Source organism: Nelumbo nucifera, chromosome 3, assembly GCF_055504915.1.
Source record: "Nelumbo nucifera cultivar China Antique chromosome 3, China Antique-T2T, whole genome shotgun sequence".
Taxonomy (NCBI): Eukaryota; Viridiplantae; Streptophyta; class Magnoliopsida; order Proteales; family Nelumbonaceae; genus Nelumbo; species Nelumbo nucifera.
The window spans coordinates 57,215,252-57,243,030 of NC_142651.1; the positions used below are offsets into that span (position 1 = coordinate 57,215,252).

Below are 27,779 nucleotides of genomic sequence, written 5' to 3' on the forward strand. Positions count from 1 at the left end.
AGCTTATGGCAAATGATGAAAGATAATAATGTGACAACTGAGAAGTTCCATATCCATCCATGGAACTGAAAGATCATACTTGGCTTGGTTTGCTTGAAGGGACCAGCCGCTGAAGTAGCACTGAAACCAGATCATACCTGAGCAAATTTGTATCAATTTCATAACAGAAGACAAAGAGATAACAGAAAACTCATTGATTGAGCTATTTCTAACCCCTTTGAACAGCACTCATCAGCCTCCAGAGCTAATGCTTCTGCAGCTAACTGACATAATTTTTGTCTCTTTCTCATAAATACTTCTTTGTACCTGTACTGAGGTCCTGAAAACTCAAAAACATGACTTGACTGCAGCATTGTGTTTATAACTGAAGTTGCATCCATTAATTGACAAACAAAAATATGCTGACGCTGTCACTCTAACTTTGAGGATTAGGGAAAAGAAAGGGAAATCTATTTCATCTATGTTCATTACCATAGAAGTAATTACAATTTACAAGTAACATAATCTCAAAAGGTAAGTACATGAAAATATTTGGTGTGTCAGAAGTGAAGGAAGAAAGCTATATTAGCACAATGCTAGAATAGAGGGAGTATAAACTAGGAAACAATGTCAATGAAAAGAGTAGGATTACTATAAATGATAGAAAAATGGTGTGCACCTGAGAATTCCCAGATAGATATCTGGTACAGGAAATGGAGAGAAAATTATCTATTTCTCCCCAAACCCAGGAGCCATAACAATAATAATAGCATCCCATTAGATAATATTGCTACCATGCAAAAAAATACAGTTTTATTTTGTTCTTAATGGTTAAATGGCTTGCTTTATGTGTTCCAACAGTCATAGGGCTTTTCATGTGTTGGTCAAATACATAAAAATCATTGTTTAGAAAACCGGACCAGACCAGACAGTCGAACCAGCTGAACCGTGACCCGAGGCCATGACCAGTTCGGCCACACTCCAATAACCGGACTTGCTCAAAAACCAGTGAAAACCAGCTGACCGGCCAATTTAACCAAAAAACCAGTGAACCGGTCCCGGTTTTATGAAACCGCCCGGGTCCATACATAAGTGAAATTTTAAAATGTTGCTAATAAGATTTGAACACAAAACCTCTTATTTATATAGATTACATAATTACCACTAATCCATCTCTTTGCTTATGCTAAATAATGACTCTTTATTGTACATATTACATTATTATGCACGTATTTTAAAGAAAATGTAAATTAAAAGGCTTGAACCCTAGTCATTTGTTTTAAAAATTAAGAAGTTTACCATCCATCCACCATATTTAAGTATATTAAATGTTTGTAAAATATATTATATATAGTATTTATATGACCCATAGTATATATATGTATTTGCCACATCATCACAGTTCGACCCCGGTCGAACCTCTGACCTGTGAACCTCTCCCTTCTCCGGTTCTATGCCCGGTCCAGTTCTCTGAACATTGATAAAAATTGGTATCAGAGACTATAGAGTTGTAGGGCAATAATATCTTTATTTATGTTGCTGTTAGCATACCATTTATATAGCTGTTAGCATGTTAGTAGTGTTAGTAGGTTATTTCTGTTATTCTTTAGTTGCTGATAGTTATGTAAGTAGGGACAATAATGTAAGTTTTCTATATTTTAAATCTTTAATATAAATAGCTGAGTGGGGCGGCAATGCGCAAGTCAATCCACACTCTTCTCTGAATTCTTTTCCTTTCGATATCTCTCTCTCTCTCTCTCTCTCTCTCTCTCTCTCTCTCTCTTCTTTCTCTTCTATTCTCTAACTTTTCTTGTTGAATTCCCATCTAGAGTAGAACTGATCAGTCTCTACTAGACAAGTTGGTATCAGAGCCAACCTAGGGTTTCTCATGTGAGTCTAATTAGGCCGACTACATGGGAACTTCCTAGGGTTGGAACTTGGAAGTTTTAGCAAGATTTATCAATCAGCTGGTTCTTGGAGATCATTGGTAGAGTGCAGCAGTTTTTCAAGAGATTATAGAGCCTTGGAAAGAGTCCGATGATCAGGAAGAACGAGGGGGAAGGAAAGAAATTCAAGATTAGGGTTCAGACTGAGGATTGGAAGTGACGGCTAGTTTTTTTTGGGTAAGTTTCAATCTTTTTTTGAAATCGACACCAATCAGAAACTGATAAGAGTGATCTGGAAGGAGCGGCTGTTTATTTCTGATTTCTACTAGTCTTTCTTTAAGGTTTTCCCAAACCCACGACCAGTTCTCTGTTTTAAATCCTATTAGTCTGACTGTGAGTAGTTTCTGGGGTAACAGTTGATCTGTTTTTAGCATTCCAGATTGGTTGGTAATGAATTTTTTGAAGATTATTAGGCCTGTTTCAGAATTTCTAGGTGTTTGCTAGACCTTTTTCAGCATTCCAAGTTGGCTGTTAGCAATTTCAGGGTGTTAATTACCTTTGTTTCAGCATAAAAAACAGTTCTTTGTGATAAATTCTTGGTAGAGATGGCAGGAACTGAGTTAAAAAGTCAAGGGGAGGGTGTTTTGGGGGCTAGAAACATGATTGAAAATACCTTTCAGATTACCACAGTGAAATTTGATGGATCAAATTACTTGGAGTGGGCCCAATCAGCTATGATGGCTATTGGAGGTAGAGGGAAATTAGGCTATGTAATGGGGGATGTAAAGAAACCAGCTAAGGAAGACCCAATATATGCCAAATAGTTCAGGAGAACTATTTGGTCATGGCTTGGTTGTGCAATTCCATGCAGCCTCATATCAGCCGAAATTACTTGTGGGCCAAAACTGCCAAGGAAATTTGGGACATCATGAGAGAAACCTATTCTCAGCCACTTAATGTTGCTAGGGCCTATGAACTGAAATGTGAAGTCAATAATCTTAAGAAAGGAGAGAAACCAGTCTCAGTTTACTTCTCTACTTTGAAGTCTTTGTGGCATGAAATTAATCACCTAGAGACAATTGAGTTGGAAAGTTAGAAGGATGCACAGACATACAGAAAACAGGTTGACACCAATAGAGTTTTTGAATTCCTAGCTGGTCTGAATCCAAAATATGACATTGTGAGGCAACTTCTCACTAGGGAGAGTTTGACCTTGTCTCAGACCTATTCCTTAGTGCACAGTGAAGAATGTAGGAGAAAGGTTATGCTACAGTATCAGCCTATGGAATCAACCCTAGCAGCAATGGAACTAAAGTTTGGGGGTGACAAAGAAAGGGATATGAAGAAAGAGGACAAGAGGGAGTTGGTTTGTGATCATTGCAAGAAACCAAAGCATACCAAGGACCCATATTGGAAGCTGTATCCACATCTAATTCCAACAAAACTCAGAAACAAAAAAAGGAATGCCAATGTGGCAATTACTACTGATGGTGTTTCATCCTCTAGCACAAGAACCACATCCTTGGACACCTTAGCTGCTATTCGAGCTGCCCTGACTCAATTGGAAAATGGAAAGTGAAGTTGGCACATCAGCACCCTCATCTTAACCACCGGCTACATCTGCTACTTCCACTTCTGCATTTTCTCATTCAGGTACAAGGGCTTTAGCATATCATGTTTCAGCCCCAAGTAACAGTGAACCTTGTTGGGTTATAGATTCAGGTGCATCTAATCATATGACTAGCTTATCCTCATTGTTTAATACTTATTGTTTATCCTCTGGCAGAGACAAAGTGTCCATTGCTGATGACTCCCTTGTTCCCATTTCCAGCAAGGGAACACTAGATTGTCTGGTGCCATTTCATTGTCCTCAGTTTTGCATGTTCCTAAACTTAGTACCAACCTGCTTTAAGTTAGTAGTATCACTAAAAATCAAAACTGTTCAGTGATTTTCTTTCCTAATCAGCGTGTTTTTTAGGATCTAGAGACAAGGAAAGTGATTGGGATTGGCCATGAGACGAATGGAATTTACTTGCTTAGAGGACATTCACATAGGGAAGATAGAGAAGTGGGGAGGTCATTAGTTTCTCAGTCTGTAAGCCAGGTTATGCTTTAGCATAATCAGCTAGGTCATTTGTCTTTTAGGTCTTTGAAGAGTTTATTTCCTAGTTTGTTTAAGTTCAAATGTCTAGTTTAAAATGTGAAAGTTGTGAACTTGCAAAGCACTGTAGAACAACCTATTCTTTAAGCAATAAAAGTAGTATTCCTTTTGAAAGTGTGCATTCTAATGTATGGGGACCATATCACATCACTGCTATGGGGGGATATAGATATTTTTTGCTGTTTGTTGATGACCACACTTGTTTCTCATGGGTTTAACTTATACACTCTCGAGATGAGGTCCCTACCCTAACTCGGATTTTTCATCAGATGGTTTTGACCCAATTTGGGGTCAAAATCAAATCTATCAGATCTGGTAATGCTAAAGAGTACTTTGCAAAACCATTGGCTTCATAACTCCTTGACCATGGGGTTATCCATCAGAGACTTGTTCCCATACACCTCAGCAAAATGGGGTTGCTGAGAGGAAAAATAGGCATATATTGAAGGTGGCCAAAAGCATTATGCTGACTTCCAATGTTCCCAACGTTTCTAGGGAGATGCTATCCACACTGCTATGTACCTCATCAACCAATTTCCTTCACGTGTCCATGACAACGAGAACTCCATTTAACCTATTATATCCCAATAAGGACTTGTTTACCATTCCTCTTAGGGTACGTTTGGTTTCTGCGATTGAGATGTGAAAATGGGAATATTCCCATTAGATTCTTATTTTTAGGTGTTTGTTCGTCGAGATGGGAAGGGAAACTATGTGATGCCAGTTCACAAAATCAAGGATGTGGGGTCGCGTCGAAATCGTGCGACCCCGGTGAGAAAGAGTCATAGAAAATTGAAGCTCCACAGCCAACTCTCACTGCTTCCCGTTTACAACGATTGAGTCTCTGGCAACATTCCCGATGAAGAATAGCTCTCCGGTGACGTTCATCGGTCCCCTCATGCTACCGGCTGTTGAGAAGGAAAACGCCAGGGTTCTCTCTATTCATTGCAAAGAATAGCTCTCTGAATGCTGCCTTGTATTTGCTTCTATTGCTAAAATCATGGTAGCAGAGGCATCAAGATTTGGTGGGTCGACCGATTTCTACATCGGCAACCTGATTAGCTTGACACTGAAGAGCAAAATCCATTACGAAGGTGTTCTCTACAATATTAACACCGAAGAATCCAACATCGGATTGAGAAATGGTACCCTTCTGATTTATGGGGTTTTCTCTTTATCTGTAGCCACTATTGTGTGGTTTTGTATTCTGGGTTTTAATTTTCTTGGTCGCCATTGTTTTTGTTTATAGGACAACTTGTATGAATCAAATTGGATATTGGTTTTTTCTTGTTTACACCCAATCTGAATTTGATTTGATCCGTTTGCAGCCTCACACCCACTGAACAAAAGTTGGGAAAAAGTTTTCAAAGATTAGAGAATTGAAGCAAATGAAGATTGCGTAGCACTGTTAGGGAAGATTGCTTGTGAAATCTCTTCTTCTTGTGTATGTAAAATTTTCTCATCAACCAAACACAAGATGATAGGATTGAGAAAATGAATTTTCCCTTCCCATCCCATCCTCTCATTCCATCCCTTCTCATCTCATCCTTTCTCGGCAACCAAACGGACTGTTAAGACCTTTGGATGCACCTGCTTTGTTCAGATTCTTGGACCTCATTGCTTTAAAATGTATCTTTCTTGGGTATGCACAAAATCAAAAAGGCTATTGCTGCTATGAACCTGTTTTTGGGAAACGGTTTGTTTCTATGGATGTCACATTCTTTGAGGATGTACCCTATTATAATAGAGTTTCTTCTCAGGGGGAGAGTAGTGAGATGGGGTATCATTCATCAGAAATTCCATTACCTGTCCCAACCACTGAAGGGGAGTGTCGTGAGGAGGGTTGTCAAAGATGTTGGGATTTGAGGGTGTATCACAGGTGGTGGAGGCAAGTTGATTTTGGTTATCAACAGTTCAAGCTGACTCCAATTCCTTCTGCGGCTCTAGATTCAAGTACCACAATTCCTTTATCCCCCATTACATATGAGATACCTCTTGTAGTACATAGTGCTCGCTCAGACCATCAAAGTACAGAAAACACTAAACAGGCATCGCATGGACGTCTGCGATGAGTCCATAGTCCATCGGTTACCTGCAATGAGCTTATAACTCATCGAACGACTATGATGAACATACGACTCATCGCATGTCCACGACAAACTTACACTTGACACAAGTCAAAGTAAACACTGCCTTATGTGAACCTGCGATAAAGTCTAGACATACACGGTTCTGCGATAAACTTTGAATGTGTGCAGTTCTGCGATGAGCCCGAGACCATTACAGAACCGCGAGTTATTATGAACCGGAGTTAAATATTGATTACACGTGCAACTTCAAGATCACGTGCGTGATAATGAGCCATATAGGTTTAGTAAAACACGCCTGTTGGATGATGACGCCACCAATGCCACGTCGATTAAGTAGGTCACGAAAGGAAGTAGCACATGTAGATTATGAGAATCCTCGGACGAAAGTCAGTCATTGAGAGATTTCATAAGACACGTGGAGAAACCCTAGCAGTGCCCCTTAATGACCGACAGTGAATCTAATATTCCCTTTCCTAATGGGAACCAAACCCTTTCAACGTCTTCCTTTCGGGACCTCGGGATCCCTCCTTATAAATGAGAGACCGTCTCATGGTGGGATCATCATTCGAATCATTCAATCCTCCTACCCTGCTCTCTTATCACCCCAATCTCCAAACCCTAAACCTGCATCCGGTTTTCCTTCGTCCTTCAAGGAGACCCTCGAACGTAGCCTGATCACCTTACTTACACCTTCAATGCCTCCCATTGTTGAGCCTTCTCCTCCTTTGGATGATCTTGATCTTCCAATTGCAGTTCATAAAGGGAAGTGTCATTGTACCTCATCTACAGCCCATTGTATTTCTCAGTTTGTCTTATGATCATTTGTCTCCATCCATAAGTCTTTTTTGGCATCTATTGCTGCTATTACCATTCCCAAAATAGTGTAGGAAGCCTTGTTAGTACCTGAGTGGAAGGATGCAATGAAGGTGGAGATGGATGCTCTTTTAAAGAACAATACATGGGAGTTAGTTGATCAGCCTAAAGGGAAGAAACCAGTTGGGTGTAGATGGGTGTTTACAATGAAACATAATGCTAATGGCTCTGTTGAAAGATATAATGCTAGATTAGTTGCAAAGGGGTTTACACAGACATATCGCATAGACTATTTGGAGAATTTTGCACTAGTATCCAAGATAAATACTATTAAAGTTTACTATCCATTGCAGCAAATTTCTCATGGCCATTGTTCCAGATTAATGTCAAAAATGCCTTCCTCAATGGTGATTTGCAAGAGGTATATCTGGAGTTACCTCATGGATTCTATAATACAGAAGTAGGGAAGAAGGTCTACCAATTGAATAAAGCCTTATATGAACTAAAACAATCTCCCAGAGCATGGTTTGATAGATTTAGACAAGCCCTTGAAAAATTCAGCTATGTACAAGCCCAGTCAGATCACACCCTTTTCATTAAGATGGATTCCTCTTTGACCCTACTTGTTGTATATGTGGATGATATTGTTGTGACAAGGAGTGATACCCATGAGATTGACTCTCTTAAGCAATTGCTTCACCAAGAGTTTGAGGTCAAAATTTTGGGAGAACTACGATATTTCTTGGAAATTAAGGTAGCACGGTCCAAACATGGGATTTTTGTCTCCCAAAGAAAGTATGTTCTTGATCTTTTGGGAGAAACTGGGAAACTAGGTGTTAAACCTGCTGACACACCTATTGAACAAAATCATAGGATAAGTGTAGAAGGTGGAAAGCCCCTTGAAGACAAAGTTATGTTTCAACGATTTCTTGGGAAGCTCCTTAAATCAGTCCTCTAATATCAAGATTAAACATAGTGATTAGCAGAATAAAACAGGTCTGAATAACTGTACTGGAGAAGAAGATGGCAAAGAGAAGAGGTAAGAGGAGTCGAATAATTCTCCATTCTCCTCTAACCCTATTTTATTAAGATCTAAAAATTTGATGATGACAAGAATGCCCTTAAGTGGGCGGCTAGCTTGGCAGTTACATAAAGAAAAAATAAAACAAGAATAAATAACAAGCCCATTAAGTGTGGCCCATCAACATAAAATAAAAGATATTACAAGAGAGGCTGTTAGGGCCCATTTGGCCCAGTCTCTTTACACTCCCCCTCAAGCTGAGCATAGATGTCAATCATGCCCAGCTTGCTTATATAGTGTGTCAATTTCCCCTTGGAACTCCCTTGATCAAGATATCAGCCAGTTGCTCTTCTGATGTGATGAATGGTAAACAAACTTCTCCTGAAGAGACTCTTTCCCTTATGAAATGCCTATCAACCTCAATGTGCTTAGTTCTGTCATGTTGAACAGGATTATGTGCAATGTTGATAGCAACTTGGTTGTCACAATAGAGCATCATTAGTTTCTCGTATTCCACCCCCAATTCCTCTAGAAGGGATCGTAGCCATAGTAATTCTGACACACCATGAGCCATTGCCCTGTATTCTGCTTCAGCTGAGAATCTTGCAACTACTGATTGTTTCTTACTCCTCCAAGACACGATATTCCCAGCAACCAGAGCACAATAACCAGAGGTGGACCTTCTGTCATCAATACATCCTGCCCAATCTGCATCAGTAAAGGCTTCCAGCTTCATGTGACCATGCTTAGCAAATAGAATACCTTTCCCTGGAGTACCTTTCAAGTAGCACAGAACCCTTTCTGCAGCAGCTAGATGAGTATCTCTAGGAGAATGCATAAACTGACTAATAACACTTATTGCATAGGAAATATCTGGCCGAGTCATGCAAAGGTATAACAACTTCCCAAGCAGTCTCTGAAACACTCCCTTATCAGACAAAGGTTCACCATCTGTGGCAGAAAACTTATGATTAGGATCAATGGGAGTGGAGATAGGTTTAGCTCCAAGTTTACCAGTTTCAGCAAGAAGATCAAGGACATATTTACGCTGAGATATGAAGATACCATCCTTAGATCGAAGCAACTTCAATGCCCAAGAAATACCGAAGATCTCCCAAGTCTTTGATTTCAAATTCAGAGTTGAGAAATCCTTTTAGTTTACAGGCCTCTTTAATGTCATTACCCGTGACCACAATGTCATCAACATAAACAATCAAGAAGGTCACCAGAGAGTCATTTCTCTTCAAGAACAGTGTATGATCAGATTGTGTTTGAATGTAGCCAAAGGAGACAAGAGCAGCCCGAAATCTCTCAAACCAAGCCCGAGGAGATTGTTTGAAACCATAAATAGATTTGTGTAGTTTACACACCTTGCCTTTCATTCCTTTCCCATACACTCCTGGAGGTAGAGATATAGACCTCTTCATCCAGGTCTCCATTCAAGAAGGCATTTTTAACGTCAAACTGGTGTAGGGGACAGTCAAAAGTAGCTGCTAGAGAAAGTAAAACCTTGACTGAAGTCATCTTAGCTACAGGAGCAAATGTCTCAAGATAGTCAATGCCATACATTTGGGTGTAAACCTTAGCAACCAACCGAGCCTTAAACCTCTCAACAGAGCCATCAGAGTGATACTTAATGGTAAACACCCATTTACAACCCACTGGTTCCTTCCCTTCCAGCAAGTCCACAATATCCCAGGTATGGTTTTTATGCAATGCATCGAGTTCAGTCATCATAGCATCCCTCCATTCAGCTTGAGATAATGCTTCCGGTACAGACCTAGGTATCACATGAGAAGAAACAGATGCAAGAAAGGAGTAGTAGGAAGGGGAGAGAAGGTTGCAAGATAAGTGTTTGGAGATACAGTGGGTTGTACACTTCCGCTTGCCCTTGCAAAGAGCAATAGGAAGGTCAAGGTCTGGGACAGTCAGAGATGGGTCAGTAGAGGGCTGACCTGTTTCCTCAGGAATGATGGGAGTGACAAGATGCTCTTCTGAAGGAGTGGAAACAACCTGCACATGTCTGAATCTCTGCCTTTGGTACCACCTTTGGAGAGCAGGAGCAGAAGGAGGAGCAGGGATATCAGAGGTAGGTCCAGTGGAAGAGGTGGACACCCCATGATCGGACTTACAAGGGATGCGAAGAGGAACAGCTGGAGACATAGCAAAGGGCTCATCAGATTTCTCCCCCTCAGGAGGAATACTAAAGGGAGTCAACTCGGCAAAGGTGACATCCCGAGATACAAAGCGGGTGCCACGAACTGGATCAAAACAACAATAACCCTTCTGTGTAGAAGCATATCCCAGAAACACACACTTATGAGCCTTAGGTTCAAACTTGTGCCTTTGGTGACTATGAATATGCACATAGCAAGTACATCCAAACACACAGAGAGGAAGAGAAAAGAGATCATCATCCGGGAAGAGAAGACTAAAAGGAGTTTTAAAGCCAAGGACCCGGGAGGGCATACGGTTGATCAGAAAGGTAACAGTAAGAACAACATCTCCCCAAAACTTTATAGGAACATGGGATGCAAACAAGAGGGATCTAGCAACCTCAACCACATGCTGTTCTTTCTTTCCGCCACCCTATTTTGTTGTGGAGTGTAGAAACAAGAACTTTGATGAATAACCCCAAAAGTTTCAAGATAGGTGGAGAGGGTTCTCTCAAAATACTCCTTAGCATTGTCAGAGCGGAATATTTTGATAAGAGTATTAAACTGGGTGAGGATGAGTTCATGAAAATTTTTTACAATAGTTGGTACTTCATCCCTGGATTTCATGAGATAAATCCAAGTGTAACGTGAATAATCATCAATAAAAAGGATAAAGTACCTATAACCCCCCATGGTTGGCATGTGATATGGCCCCCACACATCAGAGTGAACAATATGGAAAGAAAAAGTGATCTTTTATTGCTAATTGAATAGGAATGTCTACAATGCTTTGCCAGCTCACATGATTCACAATGAAGACTCGATAAAGACACTCCTTTAAACATATCTAGGAACAGATGACTCAAAGCAAAAAACGACAAGTGACCAAATCGAAAATGACATAATAAAATTTTGTTAACAGACTCTAACACGTCTGACTCTAAGGCAACTCCATGAGGTGGTCCCAAAGCTTGATCCGATGTGTGCAGCAAGTATATTCCGTTCGCCTCATGGCCACTCCCAATCATCTTCTGAGACTGTAGGTCCTGAAAAACACAATGAGTGGGAAAGAACGTTATGCTGCAATTCATGGACTTTGTTAAGCTACTAACAGATAAGAGGTTTGTGTTAAGCTTAGGGACATGAAGAACAAAAGATAAGAACAGGGTGTCAGAGGTCTTTATATCACCTTTACCAAAGATGGGGGCAAGGGACCCATCAGCAAGGGATATTTTCTCTTTCCCAGAGAGAAGGTGATATGAGCAAAAAAGGTTAGATAGACTGGTCATATGGTCTGATGCACCAGAATCGATAATCCAAGGGATTTTATGATTACCTGAAATTGAAGCATGATTTGCAAAAGCACGAGTACCTGAGTGAGCAAAAGCCGATGAAGATGATGTACTGTTGGAAGGGTGAGCTGAAGAAACTATAGCTTCCAGGTGATTTAGGAACCTCCCATACTTCTCAAAATCCAACTTCATTGCAGCCAACTGCTCAATGGTTGATTTCTCTTCACTCTCCTTACTTCCCCCTTCAGGTACTGTAGCAGCATTAGCAGTCTTGGGTTTTCCCACCTGACTGCCCTTCTTAGGGTTATTATTGTTCTTAAACCTATCAGGGAGAAGTCCAGGATGAAGCTTCCAGCAGGTGTCCTTTGTATGCCGTGGTTTCTTGCAATATTCACACACCTGCTCTCTTTTCTCAGTAGGGCCCTTTGGTTTCATTCCCACATGTGCAAAATGTTCTGTAGGTGGACTCTGCAACTGAACCTGCCGCCTACTTCCTCACTACTTACCATAGCATATGCCTGTGAAAGAGTAACCTCATCCCTGGCCAAAATATTTTGTCTGATAATATCAAACTCAGGGTTGAGTCCAGTGAGAAACTCAAACACCCTATTTCTCTCCACCAGCTTTCTATACATTTCAGCATCCCTTTTACTCTCCCGTACCACTGTCTCCATAACATCAATTTCCTGCCATAGGGATTTTAGTATAGAGTAGTAGATTGCTACACTCTTCTCCCCCTGTCTCAGGTTTTTCACATCACTTTTCAATTTGTACGCTCTGGCTACATTCAGTTTCTGTGAATAGGTCTCAGTTACACTGTCCCATATCTCCTTAGCCAAAGACATCCAGAGATAATGCTGGCTTATATGGGGTTGCATAGAGTTGACTAACCATCCTATAACAGTATAGTTCTCTTGCATCCATTTTTCAAATTCAGGGTCTGTCTCTTCGGGTTTCACCTTGCCTGTGAGATACCCGAGTTTTCCTCTACTACAAACATAGATTTTTATAGACTGTACCCAAGTAAGATAGTTTGTCCCATCTAGCTTAATTGTGATAACACCAGTCAAAACGAAATCTACTGAGGCAGGTCCAGAAACCAGCACCTGCTTAAACCCACTTCCGTATGTCTTCATTAATCAAACGGAAATCAAAGAACAGAAATTTTGACTATGTAAACTTACTTGAAGTCAAACCAGAACTCGGGTGCTTGAAAAACTTGGGTTTTGCTCCGTCCAGTAGATGGGAGGAAGAGAGAAGATGTTGCCGCACCTACCAAACTAACCCAAACTCTTCCAAACCTGAACCGCCCTCCTTTAGCAGCCACAAGACACCTTCGAAGCACAGAGTGCCACACCCGAGCTTCACCTTTCCTGGTAACCTCGAAAATCTCTAGTTAGCTAGGGTTTCGGGTAGCAGCAGAACAACATCATTTCTTGGCAAAATCTAGCCAGAACTAAACTCTCCAAACCCTTCTACCAACTAGGCAAGTGATTCTCCATACTATAGAGAACCTATCTCTCCATACACTCTCTTGATTTTAGAGTGTACAGGAACAAAGAAAAAGAAGGAAGAGGAACTAAACCTGCTCTGATACCAAGATGTAAATCAGTCATCTAATATCAAGATTAAACTTAGTGATTAGCAGAATAAAATAGGTCTGAATAACTGTACTGGAGAAGAAGATGGCGAAGAAAAGAGGTAAGAGAAGGAGTCGAATAATTCTCCATTCTCCTCTAACCCTATTTTATTAAGATCTAAAAATTTGATGATGACAAGAATGCCCTTAAGTGGGCGGCCAGCTTGGCAGTTACATAAAGAAAAAATAAAACAAGAATAAATAACAGGCCCATTAAGTGTGGTTCATCAACATAAAATAAAAGATATTACAAGAGAGGCTGTTAGGGCCCATTCGGCCCAGTCTCTTTACAAGCCAGTACATGCATTCCGTCAGAACCACTCACCTTCTTGCAGTTGAGAGGGTTCTTGCTTATCTGAAGAGATGTCCAGGCAAAGGCATACTCTTCAAAGATAATGGTCACATGAAAATACAAGTCTACACAGATGTTGATTGGGCCGAGTGTGTTGATGACAGGAGATCCACCTCTAGGTATTGTGCCTTTATAGGAGGAAATCTTATCTCTTGGAGAAGTAAAAAACAGAATGTTGTTGCTCGTTCCAATGCTGAAACTGAATACAGATCTATGGCTAATGGTGTGGCTGAAGTCTTATGATTGAGATCTCTATTTGAAGAACTGGGCATTGCTTATGAGAAGCCCCTGATGTTGTATTGTGATAATCAGGCCGCTATTAATATTGCCCATAACCCGGTTCAACATGACAAAACTAAGCATATCAAAGTGGATCGACACTTTACCAGAGAGAGTTGCTTCTCAAGAAGTGCGTCTTCCATATATTGCCTCTAACATGCAGCTTGCTGATCTCTTCACTAAGGCAATTCCAAAGACCAAGTTGGAGACAAACTTACGCAAGTTGGGAATGATTGATATTTACTCCCAACTTGAGGGAGAGTGTAGAGTTGTAGGGCAATAATATCTTTATTTATGTTGCTGTTAGCATACCATTTACGTAGCTGTAAGCACCATTTGTGTAGCTGTTAGCATGTTAGTAGTGTCAGTAAGTTAGTTACTTCTGTTATTCTTTAGTTGTTGATAACTTATGTTAGTAGGGGCAATATTGTAAGTTTGCTGTTTTAAATCTTTAATATAAATAGCTGAGTGGGGCGACAATGTGCAAGTCAACCAACACTCTTCTCTGAATTCTTTTCCCTTCGATCTCTCTCTTTCTCTCTCTCTTCTTCCTCTTCTATTTTCTGACTTTTCTTATTGAATTCTCATCTAGAGTAGGATTGATCACAGTCTCTAACACGGTTCTCGAGTTCGAATAACAGAAAGGGCTGGCTACCTAGAGCAGAGTGAGACCTTCCAAAAGGAAAAGGCTACCTACTTAAAGAGTGAGAACCATTGGGATGTTAGCTGTGAAAGTTCGATGGAATATTGTCATGGTCTTAATGGTAAAATGGCTTGGCTTTACACATTCCAGCAGTTCTTGGGCTTTTGGCAAATTAGTCAAGTATGCAACAAGTTTACTTTTAGTTTTTTGGATAAATTTCTAAATATTCAAATCCTACCAAATTGAACAAAGTTTCTAATATTACAAAGTTTATTATACAATGGAGTTTCTAATTTTACAAAGTTTATCATACTAGTAAATTTGTTAATGAGCTCCAGGTTGTTGTTAGGTCTGTATCCCAGATTCTAATGACAATAGAGATATTGATGTGAGTTGGCAACCCAACATGGTTACATTTGTTTGTCAAAATGTCACATTATTGATTACCCCATTTCCTTGTGACAAGATTTCATCCCAGAAGAATTACCTATGAGGCTATGATGTAAAGTCACTTTTAACACCCATACAAACGAGAAACTACCAAAAGTAGGGAAAGTACAATTTATTCTAAGGTATGGCATGATGCAAACATGGATTCTATACATGTGGCCAACCTCATTGGTCCCTTGTTCAATGGAAAGTCTGGATCTCTATAACACCATCCCTCCACATGGAAAAAAGAAATCTCTCTTACTAAAAACTACAAAACCCCTAGACATCGAAAGAATACCTTCCTCCTTTGTTAAGAAAGATCCTATATTATTTTTGATAACAGAAAAATACATAACTTTTTGAGGATTTGGGAGAACCATGCATACCAATGGAAAAAACTTTACTGTTGGGATATATCCATGCACAATTTAGCATTGATGGTCAATATCAGTATCAAATCATGTTTCCACAAGTACACTAGGCATGTTGAGGTATATGAGTATCATAGTTCTACATAATAAATTACAAGTTCAATATAGTTTAATTCATGTCAATAAATACTCTATGGAATATGGAGTATGCTAAGAGATCTTTATTCCAATTCACTTCCCCAGCCAACTAGATTAATCACTTAGAATAGTACTTCTTTTGCATTGCTTCTTGCCACAACTGTCTGTTTCTTACTTTTCCAGGTCACCAAATTACCCCCAAGAAAAGTACAATAACCTGTAGTGGACCTTTTGTTACAAAACCAGCCCAATCAGCATCGGTGCATCCCTCTATTTCAAGATTTCCTCCACTCTTGTATAACAAGCCACGACCAGGAGCTCCCTTCAAATACCTTACAATCCTTAGAATTGCATCCCAATGTGAAACCCGAGGATTCTGCATAAATTAACTCACCACACTAACTGCAAATGAAATATCTGGCCGAGTAATGGTTAGGTCGTTTAGCTTACCCACCGACCGCCTATACCTTTTAGGATCTTCAAACTCCTCACCTATATCACTGCTCAACTTGGTATTTGGTTCCATTGGTGTTTCAGCCTGTTTGGCATCTAACAATCATGTCTCCTCCAACAAATCAAGAACATACTTCCTCTAACACAAATTAATACCGTGCTTAGACCTTGTTACTTCTATCCCCAAGAAATATTTTAATTTACTAATGTCCTTTGTTTGAAAGTGTTCCTAGAGAAAAGTCTTCAGCTTATCAATCCCCAATCTATCACTACCGGTAAGGACAATATCATCTACATATACCACCAGTAAGATCTTCCCAACATGTGAATCATAGTTGAATACTGAGTGATCAACTTGACACTGTTTCATACCAAACTTCTTTATCACTTCACTGAATCTACCAAACCACGCACGGGGGGGCTGTTAAAGTCCATAAATGGCCTCCTTTAGTCTGCACACTTTACCATCCTCCCCCTGAGCAACGAACCCTGGTGGTTGCTCCATATAGACCTCCTCAAGGAGATCACCATGTAAAAAGGCATTTTTGATGTCAAGTTGAAACAGAGGCCAATCATACATAGTAGCTAGAGATATCAAAACACAAACAGAACCAATTTTAGCAATAGGAGAGGTCTTTGTGTAGTCAATACCATATGTTTGGGAATAGCCTTTGGCAACCGGTTGAGCTTTCAATCGCTCTACACTACGATCAGGTAAATACTTAACAGTGTATACCATGTGTGATTATGAGCCAAAGCTGAGAGCTCTTCCATTGCATGGCGCCACCCTGGATAGGCAAGGGCTTCTTGGACATCTATAGGAACCGAAATAGAAGACAACAGAGAAATAAACTGATGATGGAAAGCAGAAAGGTGAGATACAGAAACATAATTGGAAATAGGATGAAGTGTGCAACTGTGTTTACCTTCCTACAAGGCAATAGGAAGATCAAGGCCAGAAATAGAAGGTGGAGCCGGTGGGGGGACAACTGTCGGATCTGTCGACGATGAAGAATTGGGGTTATGACACTTATACCCTTTCTGGGTCCGGGAATAGCCAAGGAAGATACACTTGGTGGATCGTGCATCTAATTTGTCCATTCCAAGTCCAAGATTATAAACAAAACATACACACCCAAAAACCGTGGGAGCAAGGGGGAAAGGAGACAAGGTAGGAAACAAAGTGGTGAAAGGAGAATGACCTTCAAGGATGGGCATTGGGCATCCGGTTAATGAGGAAACAAGATGTAAGCACAACATCACTCCAAAAACGTTTGGGTATATTCATATGTTGTAAAAGGAACCGAGCAGTTTCCAAAACATGGCGGTTCTTTCTCTCAACCACCCCATTTTGCTAAAGTGTGTAGGTACATGAAGTTTGATGGATAATGCCATGTTGTTCCAAGTACTCCTGAAACGGTGTATAAAAGTATTCGCGGCCATTATCAGAACAAAGAATCTTAATGTATACACCAAATTGGTTGCGAATTTTAGTATAAATTTTTTGGAAAATGGAAAACAACTCACTCCTTTCTTCAATTAGGTAAAGCCACGTCATCCTTGAATAATCATCAACAAAAATAACAAAGTATTTATAACCATTGTATAACACTATTTTATTTGGACCCTAAATATCTGAATGAACTAAAGAAAAATGAGTCGACATACGATTATCAACCCTAGGACTAAAGAGAACACGATGATATTTCCCCAACTAACACGACTCACAATCCAAAACAGAAAGACGACTCAACGATGGAATAAGTGACTTCAGTGCTTTAAGCAATGGATCACCAAGTCTACAATGCCACTGAAGAGGAGAAAGAGTTGTCTGAAGAGCTGTTGATGAACCACCACCACCATCAAGATAATATAGTCCACCGACTTCATGCCCTCCACCAATCTTCATCCCCATCTTGATATCCTAAAAAACACAAGAAGAGGGGTAAAAGATGATAGAGCAATTAAGAGACTTGGTTAGCTTACTAATAGGCATAAGATTAAAAGGGAATTTGGGAACATACAAAACTAAGGACAGGGATAAAGGGTCTATGTCAACATACCAACACCACAAATGGAGGATGTGAACCATTAGCAAGGTAACAAAATGTGATGTGGAGCACTGTGAAAGGGAGGAAAACACACCTGGAGTCCCAGTCATATGATCGGAAGCTCCAGAGTCGATAATCCAAGAAGTGGGTTTGGATGCCAGACAAGCCATACCTGAATGTGCAAGAGTAGGTATATTCTTTTGAGAGGTGGCCTAGATAAACTACTCATACTCATCACACGGGACACTCATCATCTCCTTCCTAGAGACATCCATAGATGTAGAGGGCATCTGATCAACTTATTGGATATCCTATCTTGAATTACCATCACTGCCCACTGCATGATTTGCCCAAGTTGAAGGTGGGTCGTGCAAATCATAACAAAAGTTAATGGTGTAACCTTCCATACCATAGTGTGTACACTTCCTCGGACCATTACTACATCCTCTGCCACGAGCTCCCCCTGAATCTCAACCACCAACATGCCCACCACCACGACTATACATGGGTTCACCATCACCACCATTACGACTGGACTGAACTCCCCAAGCTCCACCTCTAACACCACGGCCTCCCCCTCTCGTCACTACAAAGGCAGACCTGTAAGAGATAGTAGAATTCTCTATGGGCCCAACAGAAATCCTCCGGAGATGGGCAAACACCTCTACTAGAGACAGAAGAGATGACCCTCCTAGTATCTGTGCTCTCATTATATTCAGATTTCAGCCCTACTAAAAATCTGGACACGTCTAGTTGTTCTCTCTGTTGTTGCTGAATCTTAACATCATAAGTGAGGGGACGGTACACATTCAACTCATTACGAAGGTTCCTCATGCTAACATAGTACTCCTCAAGACTCTGATTACCCTGATGCAGATTAAAGTACTTCTGATAAAGTTGATACACTCTAGTAGTATTGTCTTGTCCCGAGTATAACTTCTTGGCATGGTCCCAAATTTCCTTAGTTGTATCTAGGAACATAAAATTCACACTGATCTTGGGTTCCATATTATTCCATAATTAGGTCATAATTTGTGCATCTTCTTGTTCCCAATCACTATACTCCTGAGAGTCAACGGGCAGTTTTTATTCTCTTACATGCTTCACTTTCTTCTTAGCTCTAAGAAAGACCTCTACAGATTTCACCCAAGGCACATAATTCTCCCCATTCAATTTGATAGAAGTCATCTGAACATTCAGGTAGTCGGTGGGAACCATAATACTAGATTTGTGTTCACTACTGTCTCCCATATCTGAATTCCTTTTTTCTTTCTCATGTATCAAACTTCTAAATCACTTTTCACCACACTGCACACTAGTGAAACCACCTATAGTCACAATTTTCAGCAATACCCGTCACTGATTTCTTCACTTTCAGCACCACAAAACTACCAGATAATTACTTGAATACACACCATAACACTAGCAACTCACCAACCACTCAATTCACACTGAAACACATATAGCCCACCTATTTGATCACCAAAAACCAACCTGACACTCGACTGTCCACTGCACCACCTGAAACAACCCCCTTCGTACTATCAATTAGAGGGCTTCCTACAAACCACCACAAGCACCCACTAAACCACTAACGGAAGGCATGAAAACCTCCAAAGGGAAAGGGCGATCACTCCTTTTCAGCCCTTTTCCCTATCTCCAACAGATGATGAAGAAAACTGTAAAACCCTAGGCTGAATGTCGATAGAACAGAATTCTGGGCAAATCTGATTTTGTCACAGTGGCTCTAATACCATGATAAAGTTCAGACCTGCACTAGAATTCTGTTAGAAATAGTATTAGAGGAAGATTAGAAGAGAGAAGAAGAGAAGAGAAGAGAGGAGAAGGAGAAAACTGGTTCGAACTAGAGAGAAAAGTCTATTTCTCTATTTATCAAAAAAAAAAAAAGTCAATTTCTCTAGTCGGCCAGGTTATATTTATAGGTTTCTATTAAATAAAACAAAAGACCATGTTGAAAATTAGTTAGTTTTGTGTTGTTTTAAGAATAGTTGTGTTATGTTAGTTATTAGATAGGAAGTGGGGACCACAGCAGTTATGTTAGTTGTGTTATGTTAGTTCTCAAGATCTCTTCTTCTCTCTTCCTTCTCCCTTCAAGAAAACACTCTTTTCTTTCATATTTTTTATTTCAGCATATTTCTACTGACGATTATGTCCCTACTTAAGTATGGGACACATCACTTAACATAAACATTACACATCAGCTTAAACATAAATAGAAAAACTAAACTACCCCTATACAGTCGACACTAAGGTGGCATTTGATTGCACTTTTCAGACGTCTGAATCTGAAAATATTGCTTTTCAGATGCCACCTTTGTTTGTTGTTGCATCTAAAATAGGGTCTGAAAACTTTTTTCAGATCTGAAATGTTTAGACTAAGGGCAGTCGCTTAATGCGTTCAGATGCGCTTCAGACGTGGCCAAAAGTCAAAACTACCCCTCCCCATTCGACCTCTCTCTCTCTCTCTCTCTCTCTCTCCCTCCCCTGTCTCCCCACCACCGCCACCACCACCGCAACATGCAGCAACGGTGGTTCGGTGAATAATAATAATATTTTTATTAATTATTAATTAAAAATTTTATTAATTATTATTTTTTTTAATATTTGTATTAAACATTAATTATTTTTATTAAATATACTTGTCTTATTTATTAATTATTAATTATTTTTATTAACTAGTAATTTTTAATTATATCATAAATTTTTAAAAATTATTTTTATTTTTATTTGTGTAAATTATTAATTATTTTAATATTTTTATAGTCATTAATTATTTTTTTAATTTTAATCATTTTATTTATTAAATGATCCAACACAAACAAACTTATGGATTCAGATCCTCTCAAAAGTAGAAAAGCATCTATGCCTCTTCAGATTTCAGACACTTTTAATATCTTTTTAACTTTTCAAATCTGAATTTTCAGATTTATCAAACACCACCTAACAAAAGCAATCACAATCAATCAAGCAGTAGATTTGACACATAGGATAGAGAAGAATATTTCATATAAACAAGAAGTGCTATAAAATAATCAATTAAAATGGTGACATGCAAGATATGTTGTGAAATAGAGGGATTGAAAGAAGAAAATATAATATTCCCAATTTAAATGACTTGAGGGCTCATAATTTAACCATGGATATGGCACTGAATGGAACAAAATGGCAAAACAGGATTCTTGTAGCCAACCCCATATAGTTGGGACAAGGCTTAATGATGATGATGATGATGATGAAATATGATATTCCCAATGTAAAAAGGAAAGTCTCACACTGTTTCCAAACAAGAAGCAGAGGAAACCATTTAGTTCGCAGTCAAAATAAAAAATCCATCAGAATTGGAATCAGAATAGTCTATTCCTCCCACCTGTTTGGTTCAGATGGGAATTGGAATCTGAATCAGCTGGAAGAGATTCTCATTCCCAAGGGAGGGCGAGGTAATGGCCATTCCCTCAAATAGGGGAATGGATTCCACCAGTAATGGGAATGGGATTCTGATTCCACCCAACCAAATGGTTGGAATCAGAATGGACTATTCTGATTCCGATTCCAGACCCCTATTCCCATGAACCAAATGGGCCCTGAAACTACCAATTACAGTGCACACCTGAATCCTTTGAGACTCCAATCAGTGAAAAGGATTTCCTGAGATCAATGGATGTAGACTTCTCAATGGACAATAGAGGTCTTATCTCCTCACAATTGTGTTTGACCACATTTGCCAAATCTGCATGGTATATATCATGGTCAAGGACTGACTAAAAATCTATGTCCTGATATCTTACAAGGTCAAAAATTGAGTGAATAAAAAAAGAAGTATTGAGTAATCAGTAGAACATGGTCTCCTAAAAATTTAATTCCTCAATAATCTGCACAAGAATCACTAGGTATCAGAAAAAACAACATACCTTCAGTACAGTTACTTGATTCAAACTTCTTCAAGTGGTATTCCTGTTTATGACAACAGAGATTTTTGCCAGCAGCTTCTCTTATTTTCTTATAAAAAGCATACTCAGAAGTTTTAGGACCATTAGCTGCAAATTAACTTCCCATCAAATAGAAGACAATATATATAACACTATGGCACTACAAACAAAACTAAGATACAATAGAAGTAAAATGAAAGATAAGGGAAATAAGTTGGTCATAGAAACAATATGGACCCCAGAAAAATTGAGCACTTGTCAGGTAGGAAAAAGGAAAACTTACATCTTGGTGTGTAAGCTCCCTCGGCATGTAACACATCATGCTTGTCTCTGAGGGGAAAAACAGTACCAGGAGATGCAAACCTTACTCTTTTCACTTGGTTCACATCTACAGACAAGAGTATACAAGTACGAAGATAAGTATATATAATTACACATGAGTCAGCATCCAAGTTCTTGTAGATGCCACAGAATGATCAATATACTAAAGTAGTAAACCAAAAGCTTTCTTTAGTTAATGAAGAGGTGCCAATAGACAACAAAAGTATCCATCCTCTTGCAGTGAGAGAACACCAAGATAAAGTGTTCGATGTAAAGATGTGGTTGGAGTTGGACTCTCAACAATATCATGGACTTGATCAATTTCTGGGTGGGTCAAGATGAAAGGAACAAGTTTTGTTAATGAAGTCAGGCAATGACTAATTGTTTTGGCCTCCCCATGCAATATATTGAGCAGTCAGTACCTAGGTGATGATTAGTTTATCACAAAAAAGGAAAAAAAAGGCATGTGTTTCTTTTTTTCTGGATGGGCTAAGGTAGGCAAGTTAGAGACACATTTTATGATGTTATCCACTTGTCTGTGCTCTGTGGTAACATCTACAGCAACGTCTACAGAAAACCAATGATAGGATAATAGAAGGAAGAATGATAAGACCTTAGCTATAAAAATTTGGGGAATCACTTCAAGAGAATAGGAGAAATATCTTGTATGTTGTATTAACTATGCTTAACCATATAAAAGCAATGGGAGGAAGTTAAGAGAAACTTTAGCTAGCTAAATGTGGAGGTTTGCTCCGTCTTTCTGGTGTCTGATTATTAGGTTGCAATAAGAGAACAGATGCAAGCAAACAGTTCCAGACAATTTGCTAGCTATTCATTCTTCATTTCTTAATCATTCCCCTACCCCTATTTCTTCTCTTATTCTTTCCCTATCTTCCTTTATCCACTTGTCATTTTTATCAAGTTTCTTCAGTCCCTAAACAGCATAACCAAGACCTGTTTTCTTTCTTATTTCTGAACATTCTTAAGTTCTCCCAGCCCCTTTCGTGGTTACTGCTTATGTTTTAGCAAAGTGTCAAAACCAAGCAAGCACACCTTCAGACTGATATGCTTTTGGCAGCCAATTGTTGCAATATCAGCTTTAAAACCCCATCTAGAACCTGCCCAACATCCCTTGTTTTGAATTAGATACTCATGAAAACATAACTTTTGATTTTCAAAAAATTTTAGCCACTTACTGGTCCAGCATTACTTCGAGTACAAGTTGAAGGGGACTCTCAAGTAATAGAATATATGAGAAATGTAAGGGAAGGTCCTTGGTTCTTGCACCATATCATAAGGGAGGTAGGTCCAACAGCCTGTCTAGAAGAATTATAGATAGAATTATATTGGGGGTAAGTATATATTCCTCATATGTAGTTGGGCTATTGTCGTGTTTCTATTTTCTTTTTTTGACATGTAGAAGTTAACTCTTCTGGGGTGAGCTTGTCTTACACTGCCAGTCCCAAGCCCAAATATAGGAGGATAGTTGCATCAAGTTGGCAGCTGGTAATTGTTAGGACCGACAGTACAAGGGTAGTTAAGTCTTTTGTCTATCTAATTAAGGTTGAATAGTCTGTTTTGTCTGTATTTAAATTGTGTCCCATACTTAATGAGGGACAACATTGTCTTTTGTAAACCAACACAGAATATGAATACAAAGTGGGCCGGCTGGGTGGATTGACTTTTCTTCTCCTAAATCGAACCCTTCCTTCTCCTCTCTCTTTCTCTTTCTTCTTGTTCTTGTTCTTGTTCTTCTTGTTCTTGTTCTTGTTCTTCTTCTTCTTACCTAGAACTAAACTAGGGCTAATCGGTCTATTCACATGGTATCAGAGCTGCTATAACAAGTTCAGATCTGCCCAGAATTTTTTTTATCGCCAAGTTCTCTAGGGTTTTGCAGATTTCTCAAGAATTCCTTGGAGATTAAGAGAAAGGCTGCAAAGGAGTGATTGTTTTTTCCCTTAGGAGGTCTCCATGCCTCCAGTTTGTGATGTGGTGGTTGTTTGTGGTGATTTGTAGGAAGCTCTCTAATCGATGGTACGAAGAGAGCAGCTTCGGGTGGTGCAGTGTTCAGTCGAGTGCAGGTCTGGTTTGTAGTGTGTACTGTGTAGTATAGGTGTTATAGTGTGATTTGATGGTTGATTGGCTGCAGATCTAGTACTAGGTGTGTGGTGTGCATTTGAAGGGTTTTGTGGTGTTGAAAGTGGAGGATAACAAAGTGAATTAGGGTTTTGTGGTGTGATATACAGGTGAGTGAAGAAAAGAAAAAAAAAATCAGATATGGGAGATAGTAGTGAACACAAGTCTAGTGTTGTGGTTCCCCCGGATTACCTAAATGTTTAGATGACCTCTATCAAATTAAATGGTGAGAACTATGTGCCATGGGCTAAATCTGTATGTTGAGCAGGAGAAGGAGAAGAAGAAAGGAAAGAAGGAAGAAGAAGAAGAAGAAGAAGAGGAGGCTATTGAGTTAAGGCCTCAAAAGAACTGCTTCAGTCGAGTGAAGCATAGTATTTATACTATACTGGCCGTGCAACACAAGTGGTCTACAAAATTACAAAAATACCCCTGCAGGCACTAAACCTGTGTATAGTACATATAATACACCTGTCAACACTCCCCCTCAAGTTGGGGCATAGATATCAATCATGCCCAACTTGTCACAGAGACCTTGGTGTTTGGAATGGTTTAGCCCTTTTGTAAAGATGTCTGCTAGTTAGTCTTCAGAGCTGATGTATGGAGTGCATACTTCGCCTGTGATGATTTTTTCTCTGATAAAGTGCTTGTCAACTTCAATGTGCTTTGTTCTATCATGTAGTACCGGGTTGGCAGCGATACTTATAGCTGCCTTGTTGTCACAGAGTAGAGTCATGGGTTTATCCACTATAAAACCCAACTCTCCCAATAGATTCTTTATCCACATACCTTCGGCTACTTCGTGTGCCATTGCACGGTACTCAGCTTCAGCACTGGATCTAGCTACCACGGTTTGCTTCTTACTCCTCCAAGTAACAAAGTTCCCTCCTACAAAGGTGCAGTAACCACTAGTAGACCTTCTATCACTTTGAGATCCAGCCCAATCCGCATCTGTGTAAATTTCAACTCTCAAATGTCCATGTTTCTGGAATAATAAGCTAGCACCCGGGAACTTCTTAAGATACTGCATTATTCTCTCCGTTGCTTCAAGATGAGTGGACCTAGGTGCATGCATGAACTGGCTGAGGACACCAACAGCATATGCTATGTCTGGACGAGTCATAGAGAGGTACAACAATCTCCCTACAAGCCTCTGAAATTGCTTCACATCCTTAAGAGGTTCACCTTGGCTATCACTTAACTTATGGTTGGGGTCAATGGGAGAGTCAGCTGGTTTAACCCCAAACTTTTCAGTGTCCTTAAGCAAATCTAAGACATATTTCCTTTGGGAGATGAAGATACCCTTTTTTGATCGAGCAACCTCAATTCCAAGTAAGTATTTGGCGGGTCCTAGATCTTTCACTTCGAACTAAGTGGCAAGGAAGCCCTTCAAACTTTGAATTTCATCATTCCAGTCACCAGTAACAATTATGTCATCCACATATACTATTAGGGCAGCCATTTTACCTTCTACTCTTTTTACAAACAGTGTGTGATCTGACTGACATTGCTTGTATCCCCTCTGTTGAACTGTAGTATGAAATCTTCTGAAACAAGCTCTTGGTGATTGCTTCAGCCCATATAAAGACTTCTTCAACTTGCACACCTTTTGTTCACTTCCTTGAGCCAAAAAACCGGGGGGTTGAACCATATAAACTTCCTCAAGGTCACCATTCAAGAAGGCATTCTTGATGTCGAGCTGATGAAGATCCCAATTCAGATTGGCAGCAAGAGAAAAAAGTACTCTAATAGAGTTCATTTTGGCAACATGGGGCAAAGGTTTCTGCATAATCAACTCCATATACTTGAGTAAAACCCTTTGCCACTAAACGAGCTTTATACCTCTCCACGGTTCCATCAGCCCCATGCTTAACAGTGAACACCCATTTACATCCAACTGGATCCTTTCCCTTAGGGAGATCAACAAATTCCCACATGCCATTCTTATGAAGAGCATCAATTTCTTCCTTCATGGCCTTCGTCCATTCTGGTACTGAGAGAGCTTCTGCCACATTCTTGGGAATAGTGATACTGTCAATGGAGGTAAGAAAAGCACGAAATGAAGGTGAGATGTTATCATAGGAAATAAAGTTGGAAACAGGGTGTTTAGTGGTGCACGACCTAACACCTTTCCTGTGGGCAATGGGAAGGTCAAGATCATTAGCAACAGCGAGGTTGGGAGTCAAGTTACTTGAGTGAGTATGATCTTCCCCCAAGGAATTTGATGGCATTTGAGGTACAGCTTTTGCATTCTCCACAGCACTTGAACCTAGTTGGCCTTTACGACGACGAGAAAAAACACGGAAAGGTGGAGGATCAGAAGGAGAAGGGGGAGAAGGAGAAGGAGTAGGAAGAAGAGGAAGTTGAACCAGTTTCCCCTCATGCCTACACTCCCCGTGAGGAGAAACAGGAAAGAATGGCTCATCCTCGAAGAAGGTAACATCCATGGAGACATAGAATTTCCGAGAAACATGATCAAAGCAACGATACCCTTTCTGAGAGAATGAGTAGCCAAGAAATATGCACGGGATAGCACGAGAGTCCAATTTCCCCCGGGTGGGAGATAGGTTTTGGACAAAGCACCGACAACCAAAAACACGAGGAGGAATAGAAAGAAGAGGGGCCTTAGGAAAGAGAAGCTGATGTGGGGCTTTGTACTCTAACCAACGAGAGGGCATTTGGTTAATGAGGTATGTAATGTAGAACAAAGGACGGCCTCAAGCCAAAATCGTTTGGGAACATTCATGTGGAATAGTAAACCCCGTGCCACTTCAAGAAGGTGTCGGTTCTTCCGTTCAGCCACACCATTTTGTTGTGGCGTGCGGGCATAGGAGCTCCAGTGAAGTGAGCAATGTGAAGCAAAGAACTCCGTGAGGTCACTATGAAAAAATTCTTTTGCATTGTCTGATTGAAATATTTGAATTTCGGTCTGAAATTGGGTGAAGACCATCCGCTGGAAATCTTGGATAATTTTTGGTACTTCCTCACGGGTTCACGTTGGATATACCCAAGTGTATCTGGAATAATCGTCAATGAAGGTAATGAAGTACTTGTAGCCACTCTCAGAAGGTAAAGTAATAGGGCCCCACACATCAGAATGCACAATGTGAAAAGGAAACTCAGATTTACTATTTCTTTGAGAAAATTGAGTTCTACAATGCTTGCTTAACTGACACGTTTGACAAGAAAAATTAGAAACAAACACTGACTTACACAATTCTAGGAAAACAACTTTCAAGGACTCAAAAGACAAATGACCCAGACGACAATGCCACAAATACATTTTACTCTTTCTAAACTGACTCATAAACTCTGTAACATGAAGGCCAGCCATATTCTCCAGCATATAGAATCCATCAACCATACGTCCCCTACCAATCATCCTCCCCGAGGCCAGATCCTGAATCACACAATAGGAAGGGAAAAAAGTCACAGAACAGTTTAAGGAATTTGTAACACTACTGACTGAGAACCAATTCATAGGGAATTTTGGAACATGAAGAACATTAGAAAGAGTAAGCCCGAGGAGAAGAGAAAGAGTTCCTTGACCAGCTATGGAAGTGTATGATCCATCAGCTAGTCTCACTTTATCTCTTCCGTAAAGAGGGTGATAAGTTTGAAA

General features: G+C 39.8%; 1 protein-coding gene across 2 annotated transcripts in view; it reads right to left on the minus strand.

Annotated features, from left to right (window-relative positions):
* Positions 1-27,779, minus strand: part of LOC104602117 (uncharacterized) — a 41,897-nt gene that overhangs the window by 1,963 nt on the left and 12,155 nt on the right. For both annotated transcript variants that reach the window (XM_010265692.3, XM_010265690.3), the window contains exons 2-6: positions 21,987-22,091; positions 21,686-21,811; positions 21,385-21,504; positions 214-319; positions 80-137 (exon numbers count right to left, since the gene is read on the minus strand). In XM_010265692.3, coding sequence (XP_010263994.1) covers positions 80-137; positions 214-319; positions 21,385-21,504; positions 21,686-21,811; positions 21,987-22,091 — 515 coding nt within the window. The remainder of the gene's footprint in view (positions 1-79; positions 138-213; positions 320-21,384; positions 21,505-21,685; positions 21,812-21,986; positions 22,092-27,779) is intronic.